Source organism: Colletotrichum costaricense (assembly GCF_030867565.1).
Source record: "Colletotrichum costaricense strain IMI 309622 chromosome Unknown Scaffold_19.1, whole genome shotgun sequence".
Classification (NCBI taxonomy): Eukaryota; Fungi; Ascomycota; class Sordariomycetes; order Glomerellales; family Glomerellaceae; genus Colletotrichum; species Colletotrichum costaricense.
In genome coordinates, this window is record NW_026848248.1 from 1 (window position 1) to 27,806 (window position 27,806).

The window sequence follows — 27,806 nt, forward strand, 5'->3', positions numbered from 1 at the left end:
CCCCCCCTTCATTCAAATTGTCCGATAATTTTCAGGTTTATCTTTGACGGATAGGAGTACATAGAAAACGGCCGAGTATTGCTTATAGTGGGAAGACGAGAAACGGGTCGTCGCGTCGATGGCCAGTCAAGTGAGAGAAGAGACCGACTGAAAGTGGCGACGGCGTACAGATAGGTGGATTCACGTCGTCCTCAATGCTTGGCTTCCGAGGTGCCATTTGATTGTTCACCCGGCCAAGCTGGACGAAGACGGCATGGCCGACGATGAGAGCCGCGGCAGCGTGTCTAGAAAAGGATGGCCACAGCCCGAGTTCCGAGAGGCGAATTCCGTCTGACGGGTTTGAGTGATTGAGTACCTAGCTTCTGTGCTCATCAAGAGATAATAGAGGCCATAGCTTCACGGAACAAAATTGGAGATTGGGAAGGGTGACTGGCGTACTTGGTGGTGTGTCACGGGTCAAGTTATATCTAATTTCTGGGAGAGCGGCGACGGCGTCATCCAGCATTACGAAGACAGCCAATATAGATTCCGTAGGAGAAAACAGCGCCAGGATGAGGAGCTTCACAAGCAACGGAATGCAAGATGGGAGGCGCAGAGAGGCCCCTCCCGGGCCTCCCCCTCCCACGGTCCACCTCACACAAGCTCGAGTGGGCTGAAGACCGGACCGCATAGCATCGCATCCAAGCGTCTGCCACAAGGCTAGCGCAAGGTCAGGTACCTTGGGCTAGTCGGTACGCGACGGAGGGATGTTTGGATGAGGAGAAAGCAACAAGAGCCCCGAGAGGTGAAGAAGAGTGCAAAGCTTCGTCCTCCAATTTGGCTTGCTGTGTCCCGCTATTTGGGCCTAGGGCGTGGTGGTGCAGGACGAGCGCCAGCCGTTGGCTTGGGATCTCCCCGTGATAAAGTTTGGGGTGATGTGAAGCGATAAGCCGGGGTGGGCGCATGGCCAATTGGGTTGCGGGAGGAACTTGGGGGTCTCTTGCGCCTTCTTGATACTTGAGATGGTATACCTATCCGTACGTCGTGTTCACGAAGCAGGGGAAAGTAAGGTTAAGGAGACAAGAGTACTGTATCAAGAGGTAGGAAAGGGGAACGAGAATAGTTACGGCGGAGATCATCCTCCGAACGAACCACCGCTTCTGCAGAAATGAATGACTGAATAATTGATGCATGACAGCTCGAGGCAGATGTCATTCAAAGCGCCTCATGTCGTCCATGATCCAGCAAGCCGCAACTCACAGACTGGACACGAGTGTAGAGGTGGTGGGTGGAAGTAACCCGTCCGCGAGGACACAGATCAGCGGGTGCTCCGGCAAACTGTCAGATAAGGCACGCATACGTGTTGAGCAGCGACTTGTTGACCGGGCGCTTCTTTCCTCTCCCGTCTCCCTTTCGGTGTGGCAGTTCTCCGTACCTATGGTAGGTGGTCGACTACTCACCTTAGAGTACCTCAAGAGCAAGAGCAGCTCCCCTCCCCTCCCCTCCCATGCTTCCTTCTTGCTGCTGACTTGCTGCTTGCACCATCAACTCCAATGATGACATAATGACGGGACCGTCCACGGCATGCAGGAAAGCGCCGTGCGTTCGCGTATGTCTTCCGTGCCGGAAGGAAGGAGAGGAGAGAGAGAGGGGCGATTCCGTTCATTCGTTGGAGAACTGCAATCATCAATGGTCTGATCCAGACGCAACCGAATTGGCCAACAATTCGAAGGGCACACAGCACTTGAGCATCTCAGGAACGCGGCTGCGACTGCGAGTTTGTGACGGGACTGCTCGAGTGTGGGAGCTTATCCCCTCCTCCTTCTGCTCCTCCTCCTCCTCCTCACCTTTGCCTTACCACCCGTTTCGTCTCTTGGACTGGATCACATGCCTACTCCTAGAGCCCTTAAGCATAACGCGATTTTTCAACCATAGGACATGGGGATGGATCATATGTTTAGTGTACCTATCTGCTGACCGTAGAATCGACATGACGAAGAAAATAAAATAAAAAGGTGCCCTGTCCAGTTGTCACGGCCGAGACCCTCTTTTGCCTTCTTTTTTGACTCTCTCCGTCCCTTCCAGCATTCCACTTTGACACGATTTGGCGGGGCGAGAGTTCGTGTACCACTTTCACATGTCAGAAGCCGGGGTCGCGATAGGGACGCATGCGAGCTATTGTTGGTGCTGCTGCTGTTGCTTGCTACAGCTACAGACAAGTTTGATACTACAGGATTGTCGGTCGCCTTACCAAATGTATTCGTCCGTTCTACCTTGAAATATCCTTACCGCTGCGTCCTTTTTCTTGCCATCGCTAGAGTTGCTGCTGAAGCTGTTTCTCCCAATGAGAGATAGCTACACGACCAATGCGACAATGTAAGGTGCTTGTGCACATGCGCCTGCCCTGCGGGTTTTACTGCCCACGGGCGGGACGGACAGGGATACGTGCTTTTGAAGCTGCCGTCAGCAGTACAAGGTGCTATTGCATGTATGTGGCTTGAGCAGCTACCTCACTTGCCTTACTTACCTCACGACCATCTACCTGGCCATGTCAACTGTCATTAACTCTCCACAACATTAATTGAACAGATAGACGATTTTAACACCTCAACAGTGGCATCAATGCCTTGCTTTAAAACCAGAGCAAGCAGCGACCCAACATTGCGGGGCATAGTCTGTAGGGAGGAACACATAAGATAGCATGAATAATAGCTACAGAGCAGCAGCAGAAGGGACCAAACGAAGAAAGAAAAAAAGACGACATCCCACTGGCATGTGGCGCATGTACCTCGTTGGTAGGGATACTTGGGCCGGACCCGCCACCACGGCATTCCTGGGCGTCCCTTTCCTCGCATTCGACCTGTGAATGTCTGAAGCACATGCTAATCAATCTAGTCTCGCATCCTAAGGGGTTCAGGCAACATGGTTAGGCCAGCCCCATACTACAAGACGTGATGAGGTGGGCTCTTTCTCATGCTCTCATCTTCTCACCTGTCGTCTCGACCAAGACGTAGATAAATACTTTCATTTCAGTCCATGCCCGTCTGTGGCGTCAACCTCGTCACCACCCATCTGTACACGCTCTTCTCCGTTCCAGCCGCCTCTCCTCCATCCAACCAGCTGCCTCTCGGTCTCCGACAACCCTCTGCTGCTATCTGTGAGTTTCCCTCCTCCTCCTCTCACACTCACTCCCCCTTCTGCCCTCCTCCTTCTACGCTTCTCTCATGTGCGTCTCGTCTTGTCTCTCCCTTTTAGCTTTGACTTACCTACTACTTTTCCCTCCCTACTATACATCCTTCTTTTGATTCTTCCCTCTTCAACAACAAAAAGCTTTTCCATCTTCCTACACTCCCAATTCTACCGCCCAACACATATCCCGACTCGCTTCACTCTCCTAGCCTTTTTCACCCTGCTCTGGACTTGATCAGTTCTGATATCGAATCGTCTAGCAAAACCCCCTATCTACTACGAGACCCTATCCCGGAGCCTCAACCGCAGCTTTCCTAAGCCGCCAGCTCCCCCCCCCCCCCCCCCCCCCCCCCCCCCCCCCCCCCCCCCCCCCCCCCCCCCCCCCCCCCCCCCCCCCCCCCCCCCCCCCCCCCCCCCCCCCCCCCCCCCCCCCCCCACCCCCCCCCCCCCCCACCCCCCCCCCCCCCCCCCCCCCCCCCCGCCTTCCCGCGCACGAGCTTACTCCGCAGCGAATCCTCCTCCAACCCTCGACCAGAATTCGACGGGCTTCACGCTTCGACGAATCAACAACTTCAACTTTCCCACGCAACTCTCGCCAGTCTACTAAATGCCCAAAATGGCCCAAGTCAACGGTGACCTCCCGAGCGTGCCCTCGGCTGCCCTCCAGGTGCGTTATCAATGAATGCAACCGTATTTTGACTCTTATCGCAATCTCTTACTAACCGTCCTGGATAGCACTTCCTGGATTACCCTGTAGTACACGACGGTGTCGTTACCTTCAGGAACCACCCTGTCGGCAAGAAGTCCCTGGTCTACAGCGACTCTGCCTACAAGACCTTTGCCGAGCCTCTTCTCCCTTACTTCGCCCGTCCTTGGGGCTACCTGCGCCCCTATGCCGAAAAGGCAGACAACCTCGGCGACCAGGCCCTGACCAAGGTTGACGAGCGCTTCCCCGTCGTCAAGAAGCCCACCGAGGAACTGTACGCCGGTGCCAAGGGCATCATTGCCCTGCCCATTCGCACTGGCGTCGAAGCCAAGGACCACGTTCTGAAGACGTTTAGCCAGCAGAAGAAGAAGGTCGGCAGTGAGAACGTTGTTGCGTACGGCAAGGCCCTTATCGGAACCGCCCTTATCACCACCAGTGAACTCATTATCTGGGTTGGCGACGTCATCCACTACAAGAAGGAGGAGGCCAAGGAAGTGGTCAATGAGAAGACCAACAACTAAGCGCCACGGCTCGCGATTGTACAGCTTGCTAGCCTGCCGACGTTTTACCTCAACCCGCCTCTATTTCATATACCCTTCCCTCCCTTCGCGGCATTCTTGAACCACTTACAGGTTCTGGGACCGCAGTCATGATGGCGAACGCTTCTACGACATGCAGCAAGGAACGGAATCTATACCTCGGATAAAGAGTTTTTCATGTACTGTTTTGGTGTGCTATGTTGATTTCCTTTGTCTGTTCCAATCAGTGGTGTACGAGGGAGGAAGAGAGAGATAGGCATCTAGTGCGCCGCTCTGGCCCTTCATTTTCGAAGGCCAATCGGACTTGGGCTATTCCCTCCGTGGCTGATGGCACCCCGCCAAGGCGCCCGATCTTCCCTCAGGGTTGATGGGCATGGTTAAGACGGCTTGACTTTCGGCCGACGTTATAGTCTTTTTTCGAAGGGTTGAACTTGTGCTGGAGCTGGAGTTGGTGTCGGATTTTTCATAGGAATCAAAATCTATAATAGACACGCTGTGTTCCCTGACCAAGCTTGCTGTTGCGAGTGACGCAGCACCGGGTGACCAAGAAGCTAGCCAGCACGGGAGCTTACTCGCACAGGCCTGAGTCCTGGAGTACGGAGACGCACAAGCTGCGGAATAGCTACCATGCAGGGCATTCAAGAGTAACCCAAACTCTATGTCCTATTTTTCATGTCTGTAAAGGTAGTCTAGAGTAATAAGTCGCACTCGATCAGATCAACCCGCTGCAAGACCTGGGGAGGAGAAAGAGCGACTGGAGAAGGATGCTTGCTGTCGATTGGCGGCTCTTGCGTGCTATCATTGGTCACGGTGATTGGCCAGCACTTTGACGAGCGAACAAACTGTTTGCAGCTTCCCGACCTGACCTTACTTGTAGGTGCACAGCACCTTAGCTTCCTGAAGGTCCCCACGTCCCTTGGTTGTCAATTGCTGACGTAAAGATCATCGGCTAGGAACTTGATGAGAAGGGCGAGACAGACGCTAAGGATGTACCTAGGTACCATACCCCGGTAGAGATGGTGGGCGAAGCTCGCGCCACGAGAGTGAGAGACGTGCTTTCCCATTGCTGATGTAAAATTGACTAATGCGTTGTTGCTTACCAGAGAAGCGCATAAGACGATTCCTCACGATGCTGTTGCTGTACGCTTTGCCGCCTTTTCTGAAGCTAGAGTAGTATTTGCCATGTGGAGAGAACCGACGTATCGCTAGACCCTTGGTCAAATAGATTCATCTTCTCCTTTCTAGAATACTTACACTTGATTCTTCTCACTCTCATCCCCAAGATCTTTGAGAAGCGATCCGCTTACATATATTATCCCTGATCACCGCCCCTCATCAATGAAGTCTCTCTCGTTCTGGCTATCCATCATCATTGGAATCGCATCGATTGTAACCTTTCGAGAATACATAGTGAGCGCAGCATTCGCGACAGCAACGAACTTTCTCAACTCTTTGAGTAACACTCGGAACGGAAGCGTATTCGACCTTGAAGCCAAGTCTTCGCAGCAACAAGAAGCACAAGTAGACCATCACCTTTACGCCACCGACATGTCTGTCCCTCGCGCGATCCGCAAGGTCTTTTTGGCCGTTGAACAGGCTGAGGGTGCTGGTGCTCGCGTTCGTCGCTCAATTGGCACGCCTCAGCTCAAGAACTTTTCACCATTTTTGATGCTTGGTGAGTTATTGATGAGCCCCCCACCCCCACCCAGGCCTGCTCATTTTCCTTCATGTTGACCGTCCCTTGAACGTAGAGTCTAAGCTTTGCTAACACGAGATTACAAGACCACTTCCGTATCGCCCCCGGCTCGGGCTTCCCGGACCACCCCCACCGCGGTCAGGAGACAATCACTTACCTGCTCCACGGCGGTGTCGACCACGAGGACTTTGCCGGCAACAAGGGCACCATCGAGGCCGGCGACCTGCAATTCATGACGGCCGGCCGCGGCATCATGCATGCCGAGATGCCCAAGCAGAACCCAGACGGCAGCGCCAACGTCGGTTTGCAGCTGTGGGTGGACCTGCCCAAGCACCTAAAGGCCTGCGAGCCGCGGTACCGCGATCTGCGGGCCAAGGAGATCCCCACCGTCGACGTCGACGGCGGCAAGGTCCACGTCAAGGTCATCTCGGGCCAGAGCCACGGGGTTGACTCGGTGCGAGACCTAGCGTACACGCCCGTATGGATCTTGGATGTTCAGATCAAGCCCGGCGGCCGGATCGCGCAGCCGGTGCCCAAGGGGTGGAATGCCTTTGCGTACACGCTCGAGGGACAGGCCATTTTTGGCGAGGGGACGCAGAAGAGGGTGGTGGACGAGTTCCACAATGTAGTCTTTGAGGAGGACGGCGAGATCGTCAACGTCGAGGTTGATGCCGGCGCGGACAAGGACGCGAGGTTCGTCCTTATTGCCGGGACGCCCCTTGACCAGGAGGTCGTGCAATACGGCCCCTTTGTCCTGAGCTCTAAAGCCGAGGTATATCAAGCCCTCATGGACTATCAGACTCACTCTAATGGGTTCGAGAGGGCCGAGGGCTGGCAGAGTGAAATTGGAAAGTCTATGATTGAATAAGACAATGGGATTTTGCACCTGCTATCCGTGTTTGGTTTGTAGTTTAGAGGCATCGTGTATTTTCATACTTAGCATCCAGCGGAGGGGCAATTTCTTGGACTGACAGCATCTTGAGGCAGGCATTCGAAAGTTGGATGAGATACCACGAATATCATAGAATTGAGGAAAAAGAACTTTTACTATTTTATCAAAAGAACAAAAAAACAAACACTGTCTTATCACACTTTGGCACAGTTGCAATTCATCCATTGTTGTAGAGATGCTGCCCTGCAGCGTTGGCAGCTCGAGTGCACAGGCCGCTGCAGAAGTCACTCACAGCGGGACAAGAATGCACAGACCAACAAAGTTCCCCAGCTCTCCCTTTCCCTGCCGCCGGACTTGAGGTGGGAATTGGACCCCATGCAAGGTACACGAAACCGAGTCGCAGCATGCAATGCGATGACCTCCCAGCCCAACACCTAACACCCTCCACCGACATGATTAATGACGACGCCGTGAAAATACCCCCGAACCCTCTATACCGAATGCGCAACTGACACCCGAGCCAACCGATAGAGTAATCGACACTCATTCATCGACGAGATTTCTCATAATTCAAGCCGAAGACAGCTGGCGGCCTAAGCCTCGCTGCCTCGAGCCTGCCCGCTATGGATGCCCCCATCCCTAAGCTCGCGGAGCTCCTCCGCCACCCAGATGATCTTGAGAAGATTGCCGGTCTGAAGCAGGAATTTTCTCGCAAGAAAACAGCCGTCGACTCCCAGCTCCGCAGCGGCTTGCGCGAGCAGCTTGAGACCACCCAGTCCGGCATGACGGGCTTGTCAGACGGCCAGAAGACGGTGCAGCTGATCAAGGAGGAGATGATCAAGATCGATCGCCTATGTTCCGAATCGCAGAACATGATTAAAGACTTCAACAGCATTAACCTCGTCTCCCAGGCCCACCGGAATTTTGGGGCTGTCGAGGCCATGCGCAAGAACCTCGAGACGTTTAATGAGCGGCTTGCCATTGTCGACCGCATGCTAGACGAGGACGAGGGGGATAAGGAGAACATGCCCAACCTGCTGCCTATTCACTACGAGTTGACGCAGCTGAGAAATATTCGAGACGATGCCATGGAGCAGATACAGAGGGCAGAAGACCCGAGCCTGGAATCGACGCTCGAGGATTACTTCCAGAGGCTCGACACCATGATCGACTGGTTTGACGAGCACATTGGGATCCTGGCGCTGAACCTTATCAACTTGGTGGTTAACGACAACAATGGATTAGTGGTACGATTCGCCGTGGTCATTGAGGCTGAAGAGAAGAGTGATCAGAGGGTGCTAGCACTGCAAGAGGCGCTCAAGGATCACAAGGAGATGGCAACGCGCTTCCAGAGCATCACGGACGGCGCGAAAAAGGTGCGAGGGTACAAGGACAAGTTCACACAGGCCATCAAGATAAGTGTAGAGGGCCAGTTTAACGAAGCCAGAGGAGAATTCCTGGACGACCCTTCAGCGCTCGACAAGATTCTTAAGTGGTACTTCAACGACCTGAATGCCGTTAAGATGGGCATGACGCCGTTGATGCCCAAAAAGTGGAAAATCCTCAAGACGTATGGCGATATATATCACCAGACGATGCACGACTTTCTCACCGGCATGATTGACGACCCAGACGCAGCTTCTGCTAATACGTTGGAGATCATCAACTACCCGGAAAAGTACTACAAGAAGATGAAAAAGCTCGGCTTCAAGCAGGAGGATCTCACACCCCACGTCATCGACTCGAGAGAGACGGAATTGGTCCGCGACTTCCGACAGCTCATCATCAAGTTCCTCGACGAATGGATCGAGCGCATCTTCAACGCGGAACAGAAGGACTTTGCAGAACGCAACGTCGAAGGCTCCAACTTGGACCAAGACGAATACGGCTACTTCAGGTCCAGGAACCTCGTAGACATGTGGCGTATGATGCGCGAGCAGATTGACGCTGCGGCCAACTCGAAGCGCATTGACGTCATTGAGGGTGTCATTGACGCCATGTTCTTAAGATTACGCGGTAGACAGCAGTCGTGGCAGAAGATGCTCGAAGAGGAAGCTATTAGATTCGAGACGGGCAAGGTCCCGGAGCTCGAGGGATTCCAGCCCCTTCAAGATTGGCTCGTCGCCACAGCAAACGATCAAATTGCGTGCGTTGACGACAATGAGGAAGAGAACAGGTTCGGCTACCTCTCCAACTTTAAGCAAAAGTTTGAGCCCCTCGTGTCGCCGGCGTACATGGAGCGGGCGGAGACCGAAGTCGAGCTGCTGCGCGACGGCTACATCGACTTCAGCACGTGGTGCATCACAAAGTTTGTGCAGCTCATCTTCTCGGTCGACTTCAAGCTCGTCATGGCGGACTTCTTTACTCCCAAGTGGTACACGAGCACGGCCATGAAGCAGATGGTGGTGACATTTGAGGAGTACGTCGGCGACTACCGCCAGGTGCTCCACCACTCCCTCGTCGATATTTTCACTGAGATCTTCTCGGACGAGCTCCTCGTGCGCTACCTCTCGTCGGTACGTAACAAGGGCGCAAAGTTTCGCCGGGCCGACCCAGTGCAGGACAAGCTCTTCAACGACATCTCGACGGCGTTTGAGTACTTCAGCGCCCTACCGAACCCCGATGTCGGTAACTCGGTCAAGCAGACATGGCGCGTCACTGAGTACTTTTTGCAGCTCATCACCGTCGACAAGGACGCCATCCCCGATACGTTTGAGGCTTTCAAGACGGCGTACTGGGATCTGCAGGTCAACTGGGTCGAAGCGGTGCTGCGGTCACGCGACGATTTTGAGAGGAGCATGCTCAACGCCGTCAAGGCGAGGGCGGCGCAGATTGACGTAGTCAGGGGGCCCGAGACGATCATGGGCAAGGTCAAGTGATGAACGAGCGCGAAGACGACGAGGACAAGTCGAGCAAGGAAGGAGATCCGAAGTGGAGGTGTAAGGAAAGGCCGCCTTTCCCGGCACTGTTTATATATACACTGCAAGCTGCAGTCAAACAATGATTTGCAAGTTCCCAAAGGGGGGCGACCGAGCCCGAGTGATGAGGACGATGGGCACGCAAAGGGTGTGGAAAATCATCTGAAAGGGCAGCAGGTGACAATGATTCTCTCTACCCACCCAGAGAATGTAATTATAGAAGATTACGTTTTAGACGTACTTTTCTCTCTCTCTTCTTCTTCTCCCATCGTGCAGTGATAGGTGAAATTAGGCTAGAGATATGGACACTTGAAGAAGCACATGGGGATTTTGTCTTTTGGTCACGGCTTTCGGAGTCAAGCAAGTTCATCAAATGGTACAAACAATGAACAACAAGGAAGCAAATCAACTGCACGAATATTCACGTTCTGTAGTGGGAACAATGCTACTGTCTGAAGTTTATGTACAGCATACAAGAATAGCATGTTCGTACCAAAACAAGTATTCAGTCATAGCACTCGCAGCCATTACCTTATCCAATCTTACCATTGGCTCTACTTGAGCACGCAACGAACTACGCAGTGAGGCAGTGAGCAGGTAAACATCATACCAGAAAAGGTTTGTGACATTGCTATGCTAGTATCGAATCGACATGTACATCCTACATACACATTAATCACCGGAGGCCCACCATAATCCAAGGGGAGAATCGAGCGGCCTGGCGTAACGGGGGTTAGGGCTAAGGGGATTTCCGAATAACTTCTAAACACATTCAGGTATCTCCAGGCTAAGCGGGGAAAATGGAACGCTTGCAATCATGAGGGTTCACGCCCCTTTACCTCCCATAATGAAACAAAACTGCGTTTCTCTTCTCTTCTTGATTGTGTCCTGCTATCTTCACGACTGGCTTGCGAGATAGTTGGCAGCCTGTTAACAGAGTCAGCCACATACGCAAGGGGTGATGCATGCGATCCTTAAAGGAAATCAATCCACTTACCCTTTCCAAGTTGTAGTCATACTTTTCCAAAGCGAGAATGGAGTCCTCTCTCGAATAGCCCATGCTGGTGAGGTTCTTTAAAATCGGATCATCATGCTCGCCCGTGTGCGTCAGGGCTCTACCAGGAGTTGGCCGAGTATCCTCTGCAGGAGGAGCAGAAGCAGGGGCAGGAGCACTTGCTGTGGGGTTTGCATTGGCGTCACTGGGTGAGTCGAGACTGGCAAAGATGGCATCCCAGTCCTGTGCATCCGGAGCCGCTGCTGAGCTCTTCGATGCCGCACTAGCAATCTCGCCAGCGGCCGGTTTTGGTGATACTGATCCAAAGTCGTAGCTGCTCTCTTGTCCAAAGGCAGTAGACTCTGTCTTGGCTTGGCTGGGTGGCGGGCTGCTGTCGAAGACTGGGTTGAAATCATCCAAACCAGATCTAGAAATTGTCTGGAAGTCATCATCGGCAGAACCCTCTTTAGCATCTTCTAGACCCTCGAACTCGTCATCAAGATCGTCAAAGGAAGACTGGGCCTTGGGCTCCGGATGTTGTGTAGTCGTGGGCGCTGAGGTAATGCTAGCCTCCGATGTCTCGGGAATAGTAGGTGCTGCTGTAGTAGTAGCAGTAGCGTTGTGGATAGACGTAGGGGAGACCGAATCCTCAGTCGCAGGAAGAGCAGCCGCAGCCACCGGAACAGTCGGGGAAACGGCATCCTTGGGCTCCGTGGGAGGTTCAGTCTTCTTCGCTTGAGGAGACGCCGGGGCGAAGTCATCATCAAAGCCGCCCCCTTCGCTGGCAGTATCTGAATCGTCGTCATCGTCGTCACGGTCAAGCTCGGAGATGGGTGGGAATTCAGAATCAAAAGCTGAGAAGGGTTTGGTTGTGTCAGCACCCGACTTGTCAGAGTTATTGTGTGCGCTGGTGAAGCTTGCAAATGCATCATCGAAATCAGCCTTGGCGTCGTTCGGGCCCATCGCAGCAAATGGGTCAGAATCCGCCGCAGCGCTGCCTGTCGCAGCCGCAGCCGCAACCACGCCTGCAGCCACGCCCGTGGCTGCAGCTCCAGTGCTCGAAGGCTTCGCATCACCTTGAGCAGCTGACTCACGGAAGCTCGCAGTTGAAGTAGATGCCGTGCTCTGACCCGTAGCCGTAGGCTCCAGGGGGAAGGCTCCAGGCAGGGAGGCTGCCTGGGGGGTCTCGACCTCACCCTCGGCTCGAGAAGCGGGCGGCGAGACAGCCCGAGAAGAGCTCAGAGACTCGTTCGCGTCGGCAAACGGGAGGAAGCTCGAACTGATTTGTCTAGACTGCGGGGGGGCAGGAGGCTCAGCTGCGAGGGTAGCCTGCCTGCTGATATTGGGAGGCATGGAGACAGGAGGTGTCGAGAAAGAGCCCACGCTAGCGGTCGACGCACCTGTGTGTTGCGGGTTGAAGGAGCTAGCTGGCGGCGGGGTGCTGGCAGTGCCGACAGGGGGAAACGCTGGCCCAAAGACATCGTCAAAGGACTTGTCACCACTCGAAGGCTTGGCAGGCGGCGGCGAAGTGAAAGTACCCATAATATCAGTGCTTCCCGTTCTCTTAAAGAAGGGATTGTTTCCACTGGCAGTCGAGGGCGTTGGGCTGGCTACTTGAGCCGACGACGCTACAGGAGAACTTGTGTTCACCTGGCGAGACAGCTCCTCGTTGCTCTTATGGAGATCAGTGATCTCACTTTGTAGCTTATCACGCTCACCCTCGTTAGTTGTCAACTGCTTCTTGTTGATAGCAACGAGTCCCTTTTGCTGTCGCGCCTCGGACTTGAGCTTCTCGATCTGGGGCTTCAGCTGTGCGATTTCTGCATTGAGGTTGCGGATTTTCTCCTTCAGGTTGGCGTTCTCTTGCTGGTCAGCTTGCAGTGCTGCATACACTTGCTGGTGCTGCGTCTGCAGGTCTCGGTAGGTGCCGTCCAGCGTCATGCATTCGCCTTGTAGCTTCTTCGTCTCGTTTCTCGAGGTATTGAGCTGCACCTGCAGAGATTCGACATCTTTAGCTTCCTTCTCATACATGGTACGGAGTTGGGCGAGGCGGTGCTCGAAGTTCTTCTTCTGGGAGTTGGCCTGGTTCAGTTCGTTCTGCGTTGTGGTGCGTTGGCCCTGAACTTCCTGCATTTGCTTGGACAGAGAGCCGACCTGGTTCGACAGGTTCGCAAGCTCGGCCGTCTCGTTTGTCAGCTTTTTGCTGACCTCAGGGTCACCGTCTCCCAAAAGATCTTCAGATGCTGAGGGAGCAGGGGGCCGACCGGAGTTAGAATCTCCAGTGTTGTGAACTGTAAGTCCACGGCCGAAAGAGGATGAGGGCACGAATGGCTTGAACTGATTGCCGGTAGGCGATGGCCGGATAGGGGACGAGGGTGCTAGAACAGCCGAGCCAGAGCCGAACGGATCGTTCGCATTCGAGCCACCGGTAGACAGGGCAACTTGAGCAGGAGCGGGTGCTGGTGGCGTATCAAGGCCAAATAAGTCATCAAGAGCAGACTTCGGGGCGGGAGCGGGAGCCGGAACTGGGGCCTGGGCTTGGGGTGGAGGAGGAGCATCAAAGGGAGATCCTGAGGTCTGAGGGCGGGCCTGCGTTCGTAGGCTAGGCGGGATGAGGTTTGGTGGGAGTGATGCCGGAAGGGAAACAGTGCCATCGCGTCTAGTTCGCTGCTGACGGATCAAATACATGGCAACAGCAAAAGTGTCTCTGTTCAAACGCCCCTCGGAGTTGATGTCTGCGAGATCCCAAATTTGGGCCAAAGCGTCCTCGGGGAGGTTCGATTGACTGAGAAAGGGAACAGCCTCCTCGCCTGTGATGAAACCTTTCTGAGTCTTGTCCAGGTCGTTGTAGAGGACGTCGAAGCGCTGTTTGTCGTCAGGAGTGACTAGCCAGTCGCTAGCAGGAGCGCCAGTCGTCTGCGCGGTGATGGGCGGGCGACCAAGAGGACTACCAGCACGATACTGGGCTGTGCCGCTGAGTTGTCGCGGAATTGCCGAGATAGGCCCAGTTGCAGTGGGTGATTGCCTAGGAGCGGGAGGTCCGCGTCGAGTTGCGGCCTCGTAGAGAGGTGCTGGGAGGATATTGGGCAAGCCCCTGAGAGCACCCGTCTTCATTGATGTGAGCAGGTGCATGGCAATAACGAACTCGGTCAGAACCAATGCTCCGCGCTGTTCAGTGTCGGCCAATTGCCAGATTCTGCCCAGCACTTCAGTCGGTAGGCCTGATTTCTCAAAGATGGACTTAGCCGCATCGCCGGGCAGAAGATTTCCGGCTTGCAGCGGCTGACGCTCGAATAATCCAGAGTATTGATTAACCTTCTCAGGTGTAAGAGGAGGAATTCTGATGGATCCGCTGCCAGTGCCTTGGGCTTGTAGAGCGGCAGCGGGCGGGGGTGTAGGAGACGCGAGACCGGCTGGAGGAGGCATGCCATCAAAGCGCGGCAAAGGTCCTGGTTGGAGGGCTATCTCAGTCGTTGGCTCACGTCCAGCTTGGCAGTGGCCGATGAGTCTCAGCACCAACCCGAAGCCTGCTGGGGTCAAAAACCCCCGGTTCTCCTTGTCTGCAATTTGCCATATCTGTAGTCTTTGGCGTCAGCTATCATCGTCGTTTCTCGGTTGTTGGCACCGGGTTGTGTCCTTACCTCTCCCAGTACCCTTGAATCGAGTCTAGTCTTTTCAAAAAACTTGACAGCGGTCTCGCCAGTGACAACTCCTACGCTTTCGGTATCGGCTTGGCGGAACAGTTGGCCATAGAGACGTTTCTCTTCGGGGGTCAGGTTCAGGTTCGGCGCGGCTATGAGACGCGGCTGTCGTCAGTACGCTGGCTCTTCTCTATTCAGGCTGGCGCGCAAGCGCTATAGGGACTTGCGCACTCACCAGCATCGACGCCCTCGGCAGACATCTTGAAATATCAGGGCTCCTTTCGATAGAAGCTACGAGTCTTGCGCGGCTTGGGGTCGCCCGGATTTGGATGATTGGCGGGAAGTTTGGTCGGTTGTCGTCAATTTGGATGCGATTTCCGGGGGGTTGGGGGCTCGATCAACTCCGGTTCTATCAACGGGGAAACGGCACGTTAGAAACCACACACACGCACTGACAAGGAAAATTAGGAATGGGTTGAAGTTACCTTATGCCCAGATGCTGTGCCCGGTTCTGTTATCTCAGAGAGAGATGTAACAGGACGTATCTCGTGTTTGGACGTTGGTTCCTCCCAACGTAATTAGGTAGGTAAGGTAGCGAACAGCAAGCAGGAGGTCGATTGTGGACGGCTGGGGGGACTATTGGTCTCCGCTGGCAGGTCGTCAGGCTGGCCAAGGTGATTCGCAAGCCAAGCCACACACTTGGGTACCTCTGCCTTGAAGAGGTACGTACCTCAGTTCCCGTCCGTAGTCGACCTGCATCGATGCGCCCCATCTCAAAGCTCGGCCACGCCTCCCGCTGCATCCCCATCCGCATTTGACACATCCGACTCCTCCGCGCCATGCTTCCGGTACCATTGTATCCCGTCTGCTGCCATCCAACCTTACCCAGCGTATCGAGGATGATTGTGATTGTGTAATGTAATGATTTCTCCTAACATGCCTTCGGAAACGGAGCCTCCGATGATAGAAGTATTCTACGATGAAGACTCGCATAACAATATGCAGTCGTCGACCTGAGTGAAACGCGGTACAAGGGTGGTACTGAGGGTATCTGTATGCCGGCGGGAATACGTAGCACTACACAACTCGAAGCATTGAGGTGATTCATCCCCGTGGTATTAAAGTCGGCTATTCTTTTCTCACTCTAACAACTGAAGTAAACACGCCTTTGGCCTCGTAGGACGACAGCATCATTGCAAACATCCATGACACCAAAGCCTGCGCCCCATAAAGAATCGGGGTTGTTGCTGCGCAACTTGATCCGCATCCAATCGCCAGGATATACACTTCTTAGTACTCAGCCTCAAGACCCTCCTCACCCTCGAGGGAGTCGGCAGCAACCTCCTCGTAATCGCGCTCCAGAGCAGCGAGATCCTCACGAGCCTCGGAGAACTCACCCTCCTCCATACCCTCACCAACATACCAGTGAACGAAGGCACGCTTGGAGTACATGAGATCGAACTTGGTTGAAAGGGCGGACCAGGCTTCGGCAATGGCAGTGGTGTTGGAAAGCATGCACCTGGGATCACTGTCAGCGACATACATTCTCACTCTTAAGCAATCATGGCAGAACTTACACAGCACGGCTGACCTTGGCGAGGTCACCGTTAGGCACCATCTGGGGAGCCTGGTAGCAGATACCAAGCTTGAAGCCAGTAGGGCACCAATCGACGAATTGGATGGTGCGCTTGGTCTTAAGGGTGGCAACGGCGGCGTGGGCATCGTTGGGAACGACGTCACCGCGGTACAGCAAGCAAGTGGCCATGTACTTGCCGTGGCGGGGGTCACACTTGACCATCTGGTTGTTGGGCTCGAAGCAAGACATGGTCATCTCTTGGACCGAGTTGGCCTCGTGGGCGGCCTTAGCGGCCGAGATCATGGGCGCGTAGGCGACCAGAGGGAAGTGAATGCGAGGGTAGGGAACCAAGTTGGTCTGGAACTCGTTCAGGTCGACATTGAGGGAGCCGTCGAAGCGGAGGGAGGCGGTGATGGAGGAAACAACTGCAGAACACTCGTCAGTATTCTACGTTTCTGACAGGAAGCCTTTTGTTGTCCTTGTTCTTGTAAAACTTACCTTGCGCGATGAGACGGTTCAAGTTCTCGTAGTTGGGGCGCTCAAGGCCCAGGTTGCGACGGCAGATGTCGTAAATGGCCTCGTTGTCGACCATGAAGGAGCAGTCAGAGTGCTCGAGGGTAGTGTGGGTGGTGAGGATAGAGTTGTACGGCTCAACAACAGAGGTAGCGGTCTGAGGGGCGGGATAGACGCAGAATTCGAGCTTGCTCTTCTTTCCGTAGTCGACAGAGAGACGCTCCATGAGGAGAGCACCGAAGCCAGAGCCGGTACCACCACCGAATGAGTGGAAGACGAGGAAGCCCTGAAGACCAACACAGTTGTCGGCAACACGGCGGACCTTGTCGAGAACCTGGTCAATGAGCTCCTTGCCAACGGTGTAGTGGCCACGAGCGTAGTTGTTGGAGGCATCCTCCTTGCCAGTGATCATGTGCTCGGGGTGGAAGAGACCGCGGTAGGGGCCAGTGCGGACCTCGTCGACGACATTGGGCTCAAGATCGCAGTAGATGGCACGGGGGACGTACTTGCCCTGGCCTAGACACATTCCGTTTGGTCAGTACAGTACTCAATAGATGGCTCGGAAGCTTTGTCTGGCCAAGATCGTACCAGTCTCGGAGAAGAAGGTGCTGAAACCATGGTCGGGGTCGGCAGCCTTGCGCTCCTCGGTCAAGTATCCATCGGGCTGGTGAGAGTTGCACGTTAGCATGCTGAACGGAATGAAAACGAAGACGTGTTGGAAGCTTACCTGGATACCGTGCTCGAGGCAGTAAAGCTAAAGGATGTTAACGATTAGTTTGTTTCCTTCGAGCTGGCGTTTCCAAGTTTATTCTCTTCGAGTATCGCTTTGACAAGTCGTTTTCAACAGTCGATTCGGCGATATGGGGGTATCGAAGAGAAACGAGAAACATACCTCCCAGCAGGAGTTGGCGATCTGGCAACCAGCCTGACCGACTAAAGTGACAAGTTAGCAAGTGTTCAAAGGCAAAAGACCAAATAGCCGTTATGGTAGGCGATTGCGGCATGCGCATTGGTAGCTGGGGGCGAGGATGCGGTGAAGGCGGACGCGTGGGGTCGGGGGATCAAAACAAAAGTCGGATCTGCTTACCGTTGATGCTGATGACCTCACGCATATTGGCGGCGAATCGTTTGAGGTTATAGACAAGCGACTGAAAGAGGAGAGCAAAGAAGCAGGGCTCGAGGAGGTGAGAAGCAAGCAAAAAATGTCGTCTTTGCAGCTATCACGAGAGGATGTCGGACAGGAGGTTGAAAAGGTTAGGTTAGGCCTGGCGAGTGCAAGGGGAAGGAATAATAGGTGCTGGGCTCGTGCTTGTGGTCTTTTGGGTGGTGCAGTGGACTGCCAACTGATGGTGCTTGCTGGCAGAACCGGGGCGCGGAGACCTTGGGACGTGAGGTGAGGTGGGACGTGGGACGTGGGACCGGGTTCCTCAGGTGGTCGAGAAATCGGGGTGGGGTAGGAAATTTGGTGCGCCAGGGGCCGTGTAGCGAGTCCGGCGAAGTTTTGTTGATATGAACGGGCCCAAAGTGGTAAGCGCGTCTGCCCACGGTCTGTTGTCGTTGGCGATGCCGTCCAATGGCAGGAGCGCACGACGGGAGGCACCGGGGATGTCTCATTGGCCCCCTGGATGGGGGACTCGGCAGGTACAGGGCAACCTTGGGTACGTACCTCGGAACCTGGTACGCTGGGAAACATTGGAGAAATCGCTCTGCAGGCTACCTAATCTGCCATTGGCAGGCGAGGCTCACCGCACTTCTACGTAGTAAGGTTCCCTCAGGAAAGTTGTGTTAGGCGCTTGGGTAAGGTACCTAAGCATCTCAGGTCCCTTCCATTCTGTCGTTCCTCGGTCGGAGTGACAGCTCTCAGTGCGGGAGGTAAAGGAACTATGTATTTATTTATCACCATGCCTTGAGGTACCACACAGTACAATACGAGAAACCCTCAAGCTGGGGTGGTCCAATCTTTCTTTCCAAGACGTGTTCTACGACGATTAGAAATGGAGACACCAGCCAGGCCTTCCTGCATTCATGTATGGGTACCTAAACACTTGGGCAACTAAACATCGAACAGTCGTTGAAGAACAAGTCTCAAGACGTTCATCCTGCAAAACGCGGAATTGGATGTATGCAGACAAGGGTATAGGCTAGATGGAGATAGTCTTCTTCTGTTTGGCTCTGAGAAGACCTCCAACAGCCTTCAAGCATCAGAAACAAGCTCAGGCAAATGACAGCCGTTGGATAAACCCAAACACGAGAGTCTCTTCATATGGAGCCCGCATCTGTACTCAAGGTCCATGGAGAGTCAATTAGTAAGGCGGGTTCCGCACCTCACCAGGCTCCAGGAATCCTCAATCGCCGTGTGGAAACAGGACCCATCGGCGAACCGCGGTGGCGGTAATAAAGCAGCCGCCTGGCGTTGTATCAAAATGGAATTCGATAAAGACGTTTACTGTTTCATGTGTAGGTAAAGTAGAAGCCTAAGATCTAAGACAGGAGAAGGCAGAAGAGAGAGGGAGAAAAAGGCCAAAAGCCACCTTGAGAGAAGATTGCTAGCAGCCTGCAGAGCAATAGTTAGGTGCTGTGGTAAGGGTTGAAGAATGACAGACCAATCCTCTCGAGCGTCCCAGTCCCCTCACCCTACATCCCTGTCTCACACTCTTCTCGCCGAGTAATCCCTACCTACCAAACAGCTTCACTCAACTACATTGCTGATCACCATATCGTCCGCCACCGGCCACACCTCATCACAACAAAAGCTGTCCAGGCAGCCGATTAACTCCTCAAGGCTTCCGAATAACTTACAACCGGAACCTGCTGCCTCATCGATACCTAGCCAACAGACAGCTATGCGTCTAGCCTTCGCCGCCCGCCTCGCCCTGGCCTGCTGCCTCGATGTTGTTCGAGCCAATACCGAAAAGGTTATCTTTCTTGGGCCCGAGACGGTCAACGTTCCGACCACGCCACCAACAATTCAGGACCTCCGTTTAGACGTCCTCACACCCGATGAGTGGTCCAAACGGGTTCAACTGCCAGCGTCATTTCCAACCTCGGACTCTCCACTGGGCACGACATCCTGGCTGCTGCTCACCAACTTGACCCAAGGCCAGCGTTACGAACTTCGAGTGTGTTGGTCGGCCACGGTACGTTATTTGGTGAACCCTTTTATTATCTGGCATATTGTCTGGCATAGAATTCTTATCATATACAGCAACCCACTGCTTTCGCGCTCGATGTCTTTGAGCTGCCCGCTGTGTGGGATACTCCAGAGCTCATTTCATCATTGGCAACTTACGCATTCTCGCGTCAGTCTGATCAGGATGATGCCGACGCGCACCAAGCCTTGCAGAGCAGAGGACGGGAGCATGAAAGTTCGCTGCTGTTCCTTCGGGTTTCGGCCTCGGCGGACTATTTCACAGACAACAACACACTCATGGCCAAAGTCGAGCCCGTCAGCGTTGACCTGATCCTCGACCCGTTCTTGTTCAATGCTTTGCCACGGTCCTTGATGCCTACCGTCGCTTACATCGTACTCGTGGCGCTTTCAGCTTGGTTTCTATCTAAATGCATTCTCGCTTGGATTCAACCGGTACTCGCCGATGAAGACCGGTCCACGGAAACGAAGAAGAGGCTCTGAGCACGTAATCAATGCAACGCGTCGCCTTCTCCATGCATTCATCTCTTGCTCAAAACGAAAGGACCTCTAACGACAGGAATTCCACTGGGTACAAAAAAGCCCCCGCGTCTTGCTTCAAATAATATCCAAGGCTCGTCGCACATCTCCCATCATCAAGCAGCAAGAATTGAAGGAGGTGACAACGTCCACTTTGCCTACCAAATTGGCATTCCCCTGCGTCATTCTTGAGCATACCTTACTAGGGAAAACGAACGGCTAGGTGCAACAGTCCATGTGTACAGTTGACGTCGAAAGCCGCACCAAGTCTCACTCAGCTACGGGAGCACTCTGTGAATATACGCCTCTTCACAGACATCTAGTAGTGGTTGCCATAGCTGGGTTGTTGAGAAGGCTGGCCGCCGTAGGAAGGTTGGCTGGGATAGCCCCCTCCAGTCTGAGGGCCTTGAGGACCATTGCTATAGGTCGCGGGGTTATATCCTCCGTATTGTTGTTGCTGTTGGTGCTGCTGTTGGTGCTGCTGGTTGTGCTGCTGGTTGTGCTGCTGGCTTGGCTGGGCGCCATAGCTGGGCTGCTGACCATACGAAGGGGCACCACTAGAGGGTGGAGGTGGGTAGGACTGAGCATGGGACTGTTGAGACGGCGCGCCGTAGGAGTTGTTGTGATGAGGTTGTCCTTGGTTTGGCGGAGGGGGGTACTGGTTAGGAGGTGGAGCATACGACTGCTGCGAATGGTTCTGGCCCTGGTTCGGCGCAGGAGAGTGGTATGAACCCCCCGCTGGAGTAGATGAGTGCTGGTTATGCGAAGACGAACCAGGTGGCTGGTAAGAAGTAGGAGGAGCCTGGCCGGTGTAGCCTCCACCTCCGCCGCCACCAGAGGCATTATTGGAGTACCCGAAATCATTGTTGCCCTAGATGCTCAAGTCAGTCATGCGCCTGGCAATCGAGAGTGCACTCTCTGACATACACCGTGGCTCTGCTTGTTTCCGCCAAACATGGTGGCAACGCCACCCATTAGAGATCCAGCCAGACCACCTTGTTGTTGATGACCCGAGGACTGGCCGCCATGGTAATTTTGCGACTGGCCCTGCTGAGACTGCTTTCCGCTCGAGAGCAGGCTTGAAGCTAGAGAGCTGCCAATCTTGCCCAGTGAACTCTTGCCGCCCCCGCTGCTACTCCCGTGACTGTTACCGTGCCCACCGATACCGTTCATCAATTGACTGGCAATGCCACCGAAGGGGCTTGAGCTGCTTTGGTTGCCGGAAGAGGAGCCGTGATTCGAGTTCTTGCCGCTGCCAAGAAGCGCATTCATGGCCATGCTCTGGGGAGGGACCCAAGTCAGTAATCGCATTCGAACGCAAAACAGGAACAAAGCAGCGGGCGGGAAACGCGCGAGTAGGTTATATGGAGAGGGAAAAAGGGTCGCATGACACGTACGCCGAGTCCGCGATCGCCTGTCTGGCCGTCGATGCCCCTCGTACTGGTGGTGTCGGGAGGCATGGAGGGGTTGACGGGTTCGAGGGTGCCATCGGCATGCTTCACCGTCTGGCTGCCGTCAGGATGGGTGATGACCTCGGGTTGAGGAACACCATAGGGGTGATCAGAAGGTTGAGCAGGTGTCGCGCCGGTGGGCGCGGCATCCGTCGGGGTCTCCCATTGCGAGACGCCCGTGGAAAGCTGCACGAAGTAGTACTTCTTGCTCGCACCATCCCACTGGGCAATCCAGCCAGCAGGAAGATGAGGCGGGGCATACGTGGGGCCTTCAGCGCCCGGTGAAGTTGGCCCTGCCATGGGAGAGAGTACAGAGGTCGTCGTCGAGTCGGTATGGGCGCATAAGAGAGCCAGAGGGCGGCGGGTATGATGCTACGGCTGGAGGGGATCGCCAACAATGGACGTGTGGTGTTGACGGAGACGAAAAGTGGCGGGGAAGGGACGTAAGTGCGGTAAGGTATTGATGTATCCAAGGTAGGTAAGTTAAGGTCTGGATGGATACCATACGTCTGCGGGTAGGTGGTGGGCGTATCGGCACTAATACAGGTGGGTGGCCCCAGGATACAGGCAGTGCAGAGTCCAGACTGACTGGATCACAGCCCAGAGGGCAACCCGGGTTTAGGAGCCCAGGGTTTTATAAGGTAGAGTTCCGTTGCCAAATGAGACTGAAAGAGGGGTCCATACATTCATTACTGCTGCGCTCTGACTGACTATTGACCCATTTCCCACAAAGAAGCCCGGGCGATGTGTTCAGCCACCACATGGACTGACATAGGCACAGACAAGACCCGAGTCTGTCGTGAGAGGGCAAGAGCACGGCAGCTGCTTCGGGGCTGGCTTGGCCAGGGTAGATGGCTACCTTATCTTGATGGAAGGTGGGTAAGATACCTTTGGTGACTGGTTTGCGGTGAACCTTGAGGGGACGTGGTAAGGATAACCCGGAAGATGTCGAAGATGAGGGCAAGGAACCTGTGCCTACCTATTTACCTCGCGGATAGAACCAAAGATGCCTTGCCTACCTTACCGTCAAGTTTGAACAGACATCTTTCTCCAGTGTGATGTGCAACAAGGTAGCCAAGTGCCAGACCTGACCAACAATTGGCGACGAAAGGGCACCGCCAGAGGTTGGACAATTAGAACTGAAATGAACGGCCCAGGTTCTCTCTGGTTAGGTACTTAGGTTGGGCGCCGGTGGAGTCGGGTTTGGCTGGGGCGACCATCTACGACCTGGCACCTCATATTCTACTGTGGTAGGTAGATTCCTCTCTGTACCTTGGGTACCCAAGGGTATCAGTGTTTACGATGAACGTGAAAAGAGCCTGAGGAACACGGTGAGTTATTCACAGCCCACTCCGTACCTTCCAAGAGATTGCTGGATTGCGCTTTCCTGACAGCCAGACACAGCCTCAACAGAGTTGCTGAACGTCGCTGCTCAGGCTACCTATCTTCATCCTGGATGTATGCGACCAAGCCACAGCCCACGCATCTGTGGTGAGATGCTAAGGTACCGAGGTGGGCGGCCTCTGAAGCTTGGTTCTCGTTGCAGCTGCCCACCCAAGTTAGCCCTGACAGTTCGAGTCCAGGCCAGGTCTGTGATCTACCAGCCACCTAAGGCCCCCACTGGGAGTGGCTGAGGGCTGCAGACCGAGGAAACCCCGGCCATCAACATCATACTATGGAACTTGACTCTACTGTGTATGGAGGCTTGAAGCACCTTTATGGTATCAAGGAAGAGTCGGATTCAATGAAAGACTATCCGTAGCGACAGAAACACAAACACATAGATAGGTCTCATTCAGTCAAGAAACCATCTGCATATCCTCGCAAGATCATCCCTCTTAAGGGCTATGATGTGGGCTAGCTGGGTCTTCTTGCCTGGAGTCTCGATGGGTGCTGAAAATGAAGACGTTGGAATGAGTAAACAATGCAGCAGCACAAGTTGAATATGTCAATCTTACAGTGGTGATGTATTGTCGTTCGTTGACTAAGACGTCGCGCAAATAATCCAGCACCGCCAAATCGAAAGCTCTCGGGTGTCATCGCCCCTGTATCAACTTCGCCAAAAAAAAGCTTGGTGGGGAGTCGGATGATATCTCAATATCCACGTCCTTCCAGGTGCGGGCAAGTATCGTCCATATGCTTTCATTATGCACAAAGGGGCGAAACTACCTGCCCCGGCGTCATCTATGATATAATTACTTGCCAAGGCTTTACTAATCCCTCGTCGCCGGTGGTGACCAACATCTCTTCGCTCCCCTTCCTCTCCGTACCTGCGTCATATCGTTTGCACCATGTGATGTGGTTGATCTCGTACGGGCCGTGGGCGTTGGGAACCTCTGCTGCAACGCGCCACTTGCTTGATCCCACAGGTACTTCATCCGGCTTTCCGCCCTCGGTGACCTCGTCTGTCTCCATCGGTACGACATCCCCGGCATCATTCGCCTTGCCTTCCTCAGTCTCGTCCTCCTGGTACACTACGATGATGCTGTCGCTCCCCGTACTGGCCACCAGCCCCGTCGTCGCACTCCAAGTCGCCGAGTAGATATCGCGCGTGTGTGCCTTGGGCAGGATCGCCGTGCACACCCATTCTTCGCGCAACGATCTCCGCATTGTATTGGGAATGCCTCCCAGCCCACCGCCGAAGCCTCCGCGGCCACCCGCCTCGTTCTCCTCGTCCTCAACTTGCAGCGTCCATATCCGTATTGTTTGATCGGCCGAGTAACTGAGCAATCTTGGGAAGGCGCCGTCTTCTCTCGGCTTCTCCTCCCATTGCACACCCCAAACGGTGCCCTCGTGGCCCTCCAGCACCGACACGCAGACCCATTCGCCGTCACCATCTTCGCGCCATATGCGCACAGTGTTATCGTAGCTGCTGCTTGCGAGGACGTCGGCGCTGTATCTCCTCCGTGAGTTGCGTCCCGGCACGTCAGGGCACCACGCGATACCCTTCATGTCACCGTTGTGCTCATTCAGCACGGCGACCGTCTCCCACTCGTCATCCCCTTCGGTGGCGCCCACGTCCTCCCATATCCATACCGTTTGGTCTCTGCTGCACGTGGCGAGATATGCGCCGGATGGCGCAAAGGAGACGCCCTTGATCTCTGAGTCGTGGCCCTCGAGTACGAGAGTAAACTCCCAGTCCTTCTCGCCATCGCTATCCGCATCGTCGAGGGAGCGGCGTGCCGCCTTGCTCAGGTCGATTTCGAGGGGTTCAGCGGCGTTGGCGCCGTCGCCAGAAAACGGGAGCTCGCCGTCCCAGCGCCAAAGTCCGGCGGTGGAATCAAAACTACCGGTGACGAGGCACAGCTGGTGAGGAGGGAGGTTGGGTTTCCAAGCTACCGAACGGATGGAGCGGGTGTGACCACCAGTCAGGGTGCTATGGGAGGAAAGAGACGAAAGCGAGAATATCTTGACTGATTTGGAATATGCCGTGGCGATGAGTGGAAGCGTAGGGTGAGGTACGGAGCACCAGGCACGCTCGTAAAGATCGGGTGTGAAGGGCGTGAGAGGGAGGAGCTGGACCGCCGTTTTCGGCGCCTCTACCAACGGACTCATTTTGATGGCGGGTTTGCTGTGAGAGAGAGGTGTTGATGGTGGTTAAAGAGTACGTGCTTCAGATGCAATTCATAAATGGAAAAAATGCCGAGTTTCAAAAGAGAGCGTCAGGATACTGTGATAGACCGGCACATCGAGATACTGCCTATCTGGAGGTGCAATTCCTCAGGGAGGCCGTTGAGTGTGGGCAAAGTACCTATGGGAATGTTTTGTTACGGTGCACGATTATCAACCACTATCAGTAGAGAGATACCTCAGGACCTGATGCTGAGTGATGCAATCAATACCCCTCCACACCCCGGCGGATTTTTTTTCGTAGTGGACGGCGGGCAGTGAGTGGGGGGAACATGCCCCGCGTTGCTTGGGTCCATCAGGTCAAGCCCACCCACCTCAGGCGACAAAGGTTCGGGCAATCGTTGTTCCTACCAGGCGCCCCACTGTGTTCGGACCCGGACCTCGGTCCCATCTTTCGGACCCACGTCCGTCCATCCCGGCAGGTTTCCGTCATTCTATTCTGGCTCTCTGCCGCTCCATGATTCTGGGGAAGGAATTAAGTCCGCTGATAGCTTCTTAACCCATTCGTCGCCCAAATCCTCACAGTACTCACTTTCTTTGCCACTCTCGGCGCTTCCAAGCCTAGGTAGCTTAGACTTTAGGTACCGACCCGAAGCTCCCTTCTTGATCGGACCCAAGCAATCTCAATAGCTTTATTGTAGGACGTCTCAAACAGACAATACCGAGATCAGTAGCACACAGAGAACGACTAGATGGGCCATGCCAGGCAAGTAGTCCAACTACCATTGGCCATTCTTCCTTGTGCAGAGTAACAAATAAGTCCCACATGTCAAGTCAAGACGGGCGAGAAACAAGCTTGTGCGTATTGTGCAACCAAAATATCGAGGTTCTCACGGTTGTCAAGCAGCGATACTCACTTTGAAATACCTTTTGAAGACGATCATCAAGCCAAGATTCTGCTGCCTGTTTCCATCCTTATCTAGTCTATCGTAGAAGGAAAGAAAAGACTAGAGGGGGCATCCAGCTTTATGGAGACTTTGGAAGGTACCTCGTGGAGTACACACATGTCTCAAACCTCGGCTCTCAGCACCTAGTATAGGTAGCCTCACAAGCGACTCAGAACGCCCACCGTTGGACTACATGAGTCATGGTGGGTTGTACATTTCCCCAGCAGCGCAAGACAATCAGTCGATCTCTATTGTTCGATACGTCAAAGAGAAGCGGCCCGTTACACTGACAAAGACATCAATTCCCTAGTCCTGGAGTTGACGTGCGGACCGATCAAATATCAGGTCATGTAAAGAGACTAGGTAGCGAGCTAGACTTCAGCCAGCCAGGCGCCAGAAAAGATGGCATCGAGGTTGTAAACGGAAAAAGGAACCCGAACCCTACTTCATTCCCCATCAGACGTACATACAGAACCGGCGCACCGACTTGTCCGTGTTGCTTTCTCTGGTCAGCTGTCGTCCGGTGTGGTGAAAGGGGCACACTCCAACTTGGACTCGTCCGACTGGCGATCGTTGAGACGGCCGGGGCATCCGGCGCTATTCAGAATTCTACGCGCCCCCCATCGACTGATGTCAGCAGTACCAGCTTCGCACCATCTTGCCACTAGCTCAGGGGACAGACTCTCGACCGAACATATCTTTTCTTGAAGGGTCGGATCCGATGGCTGGCGGAAGACTACAATGCCTCTGAAGTGCTCCGAAAATCAATCGCTCGCGTGCTTCACGCCTCCAGTTCGCCAATCTCCAGATCTGGTTGGTTATCGTTCCAATCCAACTAATAACACTTGCCATGGTGAGAACCTTTCAACTCGAAGAGGCTAGAAGGAAAAGCCTCGTGCACAAGCAACACTAACAAAGTTGCGCTCTTGCCCCCTCTGTCAGCTCCCCTCAGATCTAGCGCAATCAGATCAGGAAGGGCTGTCCAGCGACATTCCAAAACGTTGACGGCCGATAGGTTCCGTCAGGGCCCAGAAAGCATACCGGTCGACTAATCGCAACAACCACATGGCAAAAGGGGGGCCGTACTATCATGTTTTAGCTAGTCTCCGGGTTTAATGGCGTATGTTCACCGGTTGATTAACCGAGGAAAGTAAGCAGACCCCTACACCTTTGTGATTGTGGAGTTCGGCCATCGCGAAGAACAATCCAACCCGTCGCCAACGTGGAAAACCAGTCGCTTCCGGAATGTTCGCAACATAGATGCGTCAGAGCCGAGGGCAGGATGAGTATTCTACGGATGCTTTGTGCGCAGTATTCGGTGGGTGATCGCTGCTGTTGGAAACATCGATCGGCATCTTGTAAGTAGGGGTGAATACGCGAGGTCAATGTGGCAGATGGAGAAGTGACAGACAGACAGACATGAAGAACTTGGAAGAGTGATGCAAGGGGGTCCTGACGAGAAGTATGCGGCCTGCCGCCCAGCATGCTGGTAATACTACCTTTCGCCCAACTGCAGCTGAACCGCCAA

The 27,806-nt window shown here is 54.2% G+C and overlaps 10 protein-coding genes across 10 annotated transcripts; 5 read left to right on the forward strand and 5 right to left on the reverse strand.

Annotated features, from left to right (window-relative positions):
- Window positions 1-1,194: 1,194 nt before the first annotated feature.
- CCOS01_13886 (uncharacterized protein) lies at window positions 1,195-1,542 on the reverse strand (the record flags this gene model as incomplete). The annotated part of the gene is made up of 3 exons (XM_060462030.1): window positions 1,195-1,285; window positions 1,340-1,414; window positions 1,481-1,542. 3 exons carry the CDS (start codon window positions 1,540-1,542, stop codon window positions 1,195-1,197), a joined length of 228 nt encoding a protein of 75 aa, XP_060307126.1.
- Window positions 1,543-3,015: 1,473 nt separating this feature from the next.
- Window positions 3,016-3,234, forward strand: CCOS01_13887 (uncharacterized protein; the record flags this gene model as incomplete). Its single annotated transcript, XM_060462031.1, has 1 exon — window positions 3,016-3,234. One exon carries the CDS (start codon window positions 3,016-3,018, stop codon window positions 3,232-3,234), a length of 219 nt encoding a protein of 72 aa, XP_060307127.1.
- Window positions 3,235-3,775: 541 nt separating this feature from the next.
- On the forward strand, window positions 3,776-4,395 carry CCOS01_13888 (uncharacterized protein; the record flags this gene model as incomplete). The annotated part of the gene is made up of 2 exons (XM_060462032.1): window positions 3,776-3,835; window positions 3,904-4,395. 2 exons carry the CDS (start codon window positions 3,776-3,778, stop codon window positions 4,393-4,395), a joined length of 552 nt encoding a protein of 183 aa, XP_060307128.1.
- A 1,356-nt stretch (window positions 4,396-5,751) lies between these two features.
- CCOS01_13889 (pirin) lies at window positions 5,752-6,977 on the forward strand (the record flags this gene model as incomplete). The annotated part of the gene is made up of 2 exons (XM_060462033.1): window positions 5,752-6,088; window positions 6,196-6,977. 2 exons carry the CDS (start codon window positions 5,752-5,754, stop codon window positions 6,975-6,977), a joined length of 1,119 nt encoding a protein of 372 aa, XP_060307129.1.
- A 647-nt stretch (window positions 6,978-7,624) lies between these two features.
- On the forward strand, window positions 7,625-9,880 carry CCOS01_13890 (exocyst complex component Sec6; the record flags this gene model as incomplete). The annotated part of the gene is made up of 1 exon (XM_060462034.1): window positions 7,625-9,880. One exon carries the CDS (start codon window positions 7,625-7,627, stop codon window positions 9,878-9,880), a length of 2,256 nt encoding a protein of 751 aa, XP_060307130.1.
- Window positions 9,881-10,816: 936 nt separating this feature from the next.
- CCOS01_13891 (UBA/TS-N domain-containing protein) lies at window positions 10,817-14,814 on the reverse strand (the record flags this gene model as incomplete). Its single annotated transcript, XM_060462035.1, has 4 exons — window positions 10,817-10,846; window positions 10,917-14,489; window positions 14,555-14,706; window positions 14,790-14,814. 4 exons carry the CDS (start codon window positions 14,812-14,814, stop codon window positions 10,817-10,819), a joined length of 3,780 nt encoding a protein of 1,259 aa, XP_060307131.1.
- Window positions 14,815-15,844: 1,030 nt separating this feature from the next.
- On the reverse strand, window positions 15,845-17,755 carry CCOS01_13892 (tubulin alpha-B chain; the record flags this gene model as incomplete). The annotated part of the gene is made up of 7 exons (XM_060462036.1): window positions 15,845-16,073; window positions 16,132-16,555; window positions 16,629-17,159; window positions 17,232-17,307; window positions 17,371-17,397; window positions 17,536-17,576; window positions 17,731-17,755. The coding sequence occupies 7 exons, from the start codon at window positions 17,753-17,755 to the stop codon at window positions 15,845-15,847; spliced, it is 1,353 nt and encodes a 450-aa protein (XP_060307132.1).
- Window positions 17,756-19,486: 1,731 nt separating this feature from the next.
- Window positions 19,487-20,274, forward strand: CCOS01_13893 (uncharacterized protein; the record flags this gene model as incomplete). Its single annotated transcript, XM_060462037.1, has 2 exons — window positions 19,487-19,780; window positions 19,849-20,274. 2 exons carry the CDS (start codon window positions 19,487-19,489, stop codon window positions 20,272-20,274), a joined length of 720 nt encoding a protein of 239 aa, XP_060307133.1.
- Window positions 20,275-20,629: 355 nt separating this feature from the next.
- On the reverse strand, window positions 20,630-22,061 carry CCOS01_13894 (WW domain-containing protein; the record flags this gene model as incomplete). The annotated part of the gene is made up of 3 exons (XM_060462038.1): window positions 20,630-21,181; window positions 21,238-21,591; window positions 21,708-22,061. 3 exons carry the CDS (start codon window positions 22,059-22,061, stop codon window positions 20,630-20,632), a joined length of 1,260 nt encoding a protein of 419 aa, XP_060307134.1.
- A 1,884-nt stretch (window positions 22,062-23,945) lies between these two features.
- Window positions 23,946-25,316, reverse strand: CCOS01_13895 (WD domain-containing protein; the record flags this gene model as incomplete). Its single annotated transcript, XM_060462039.1, has 1 exon — window positions 23,946-25,316. The coding sequence occupies one exon, from the start codon at window positions 25,314-25,316 to the stop codon at window positions 23,946-23,948; it is 1,371 nt and encodes a 456-aa protein (XP_060307135.1).
- Window positions 25,317-27,806: the final 2,490 nt, after the last annotated feature.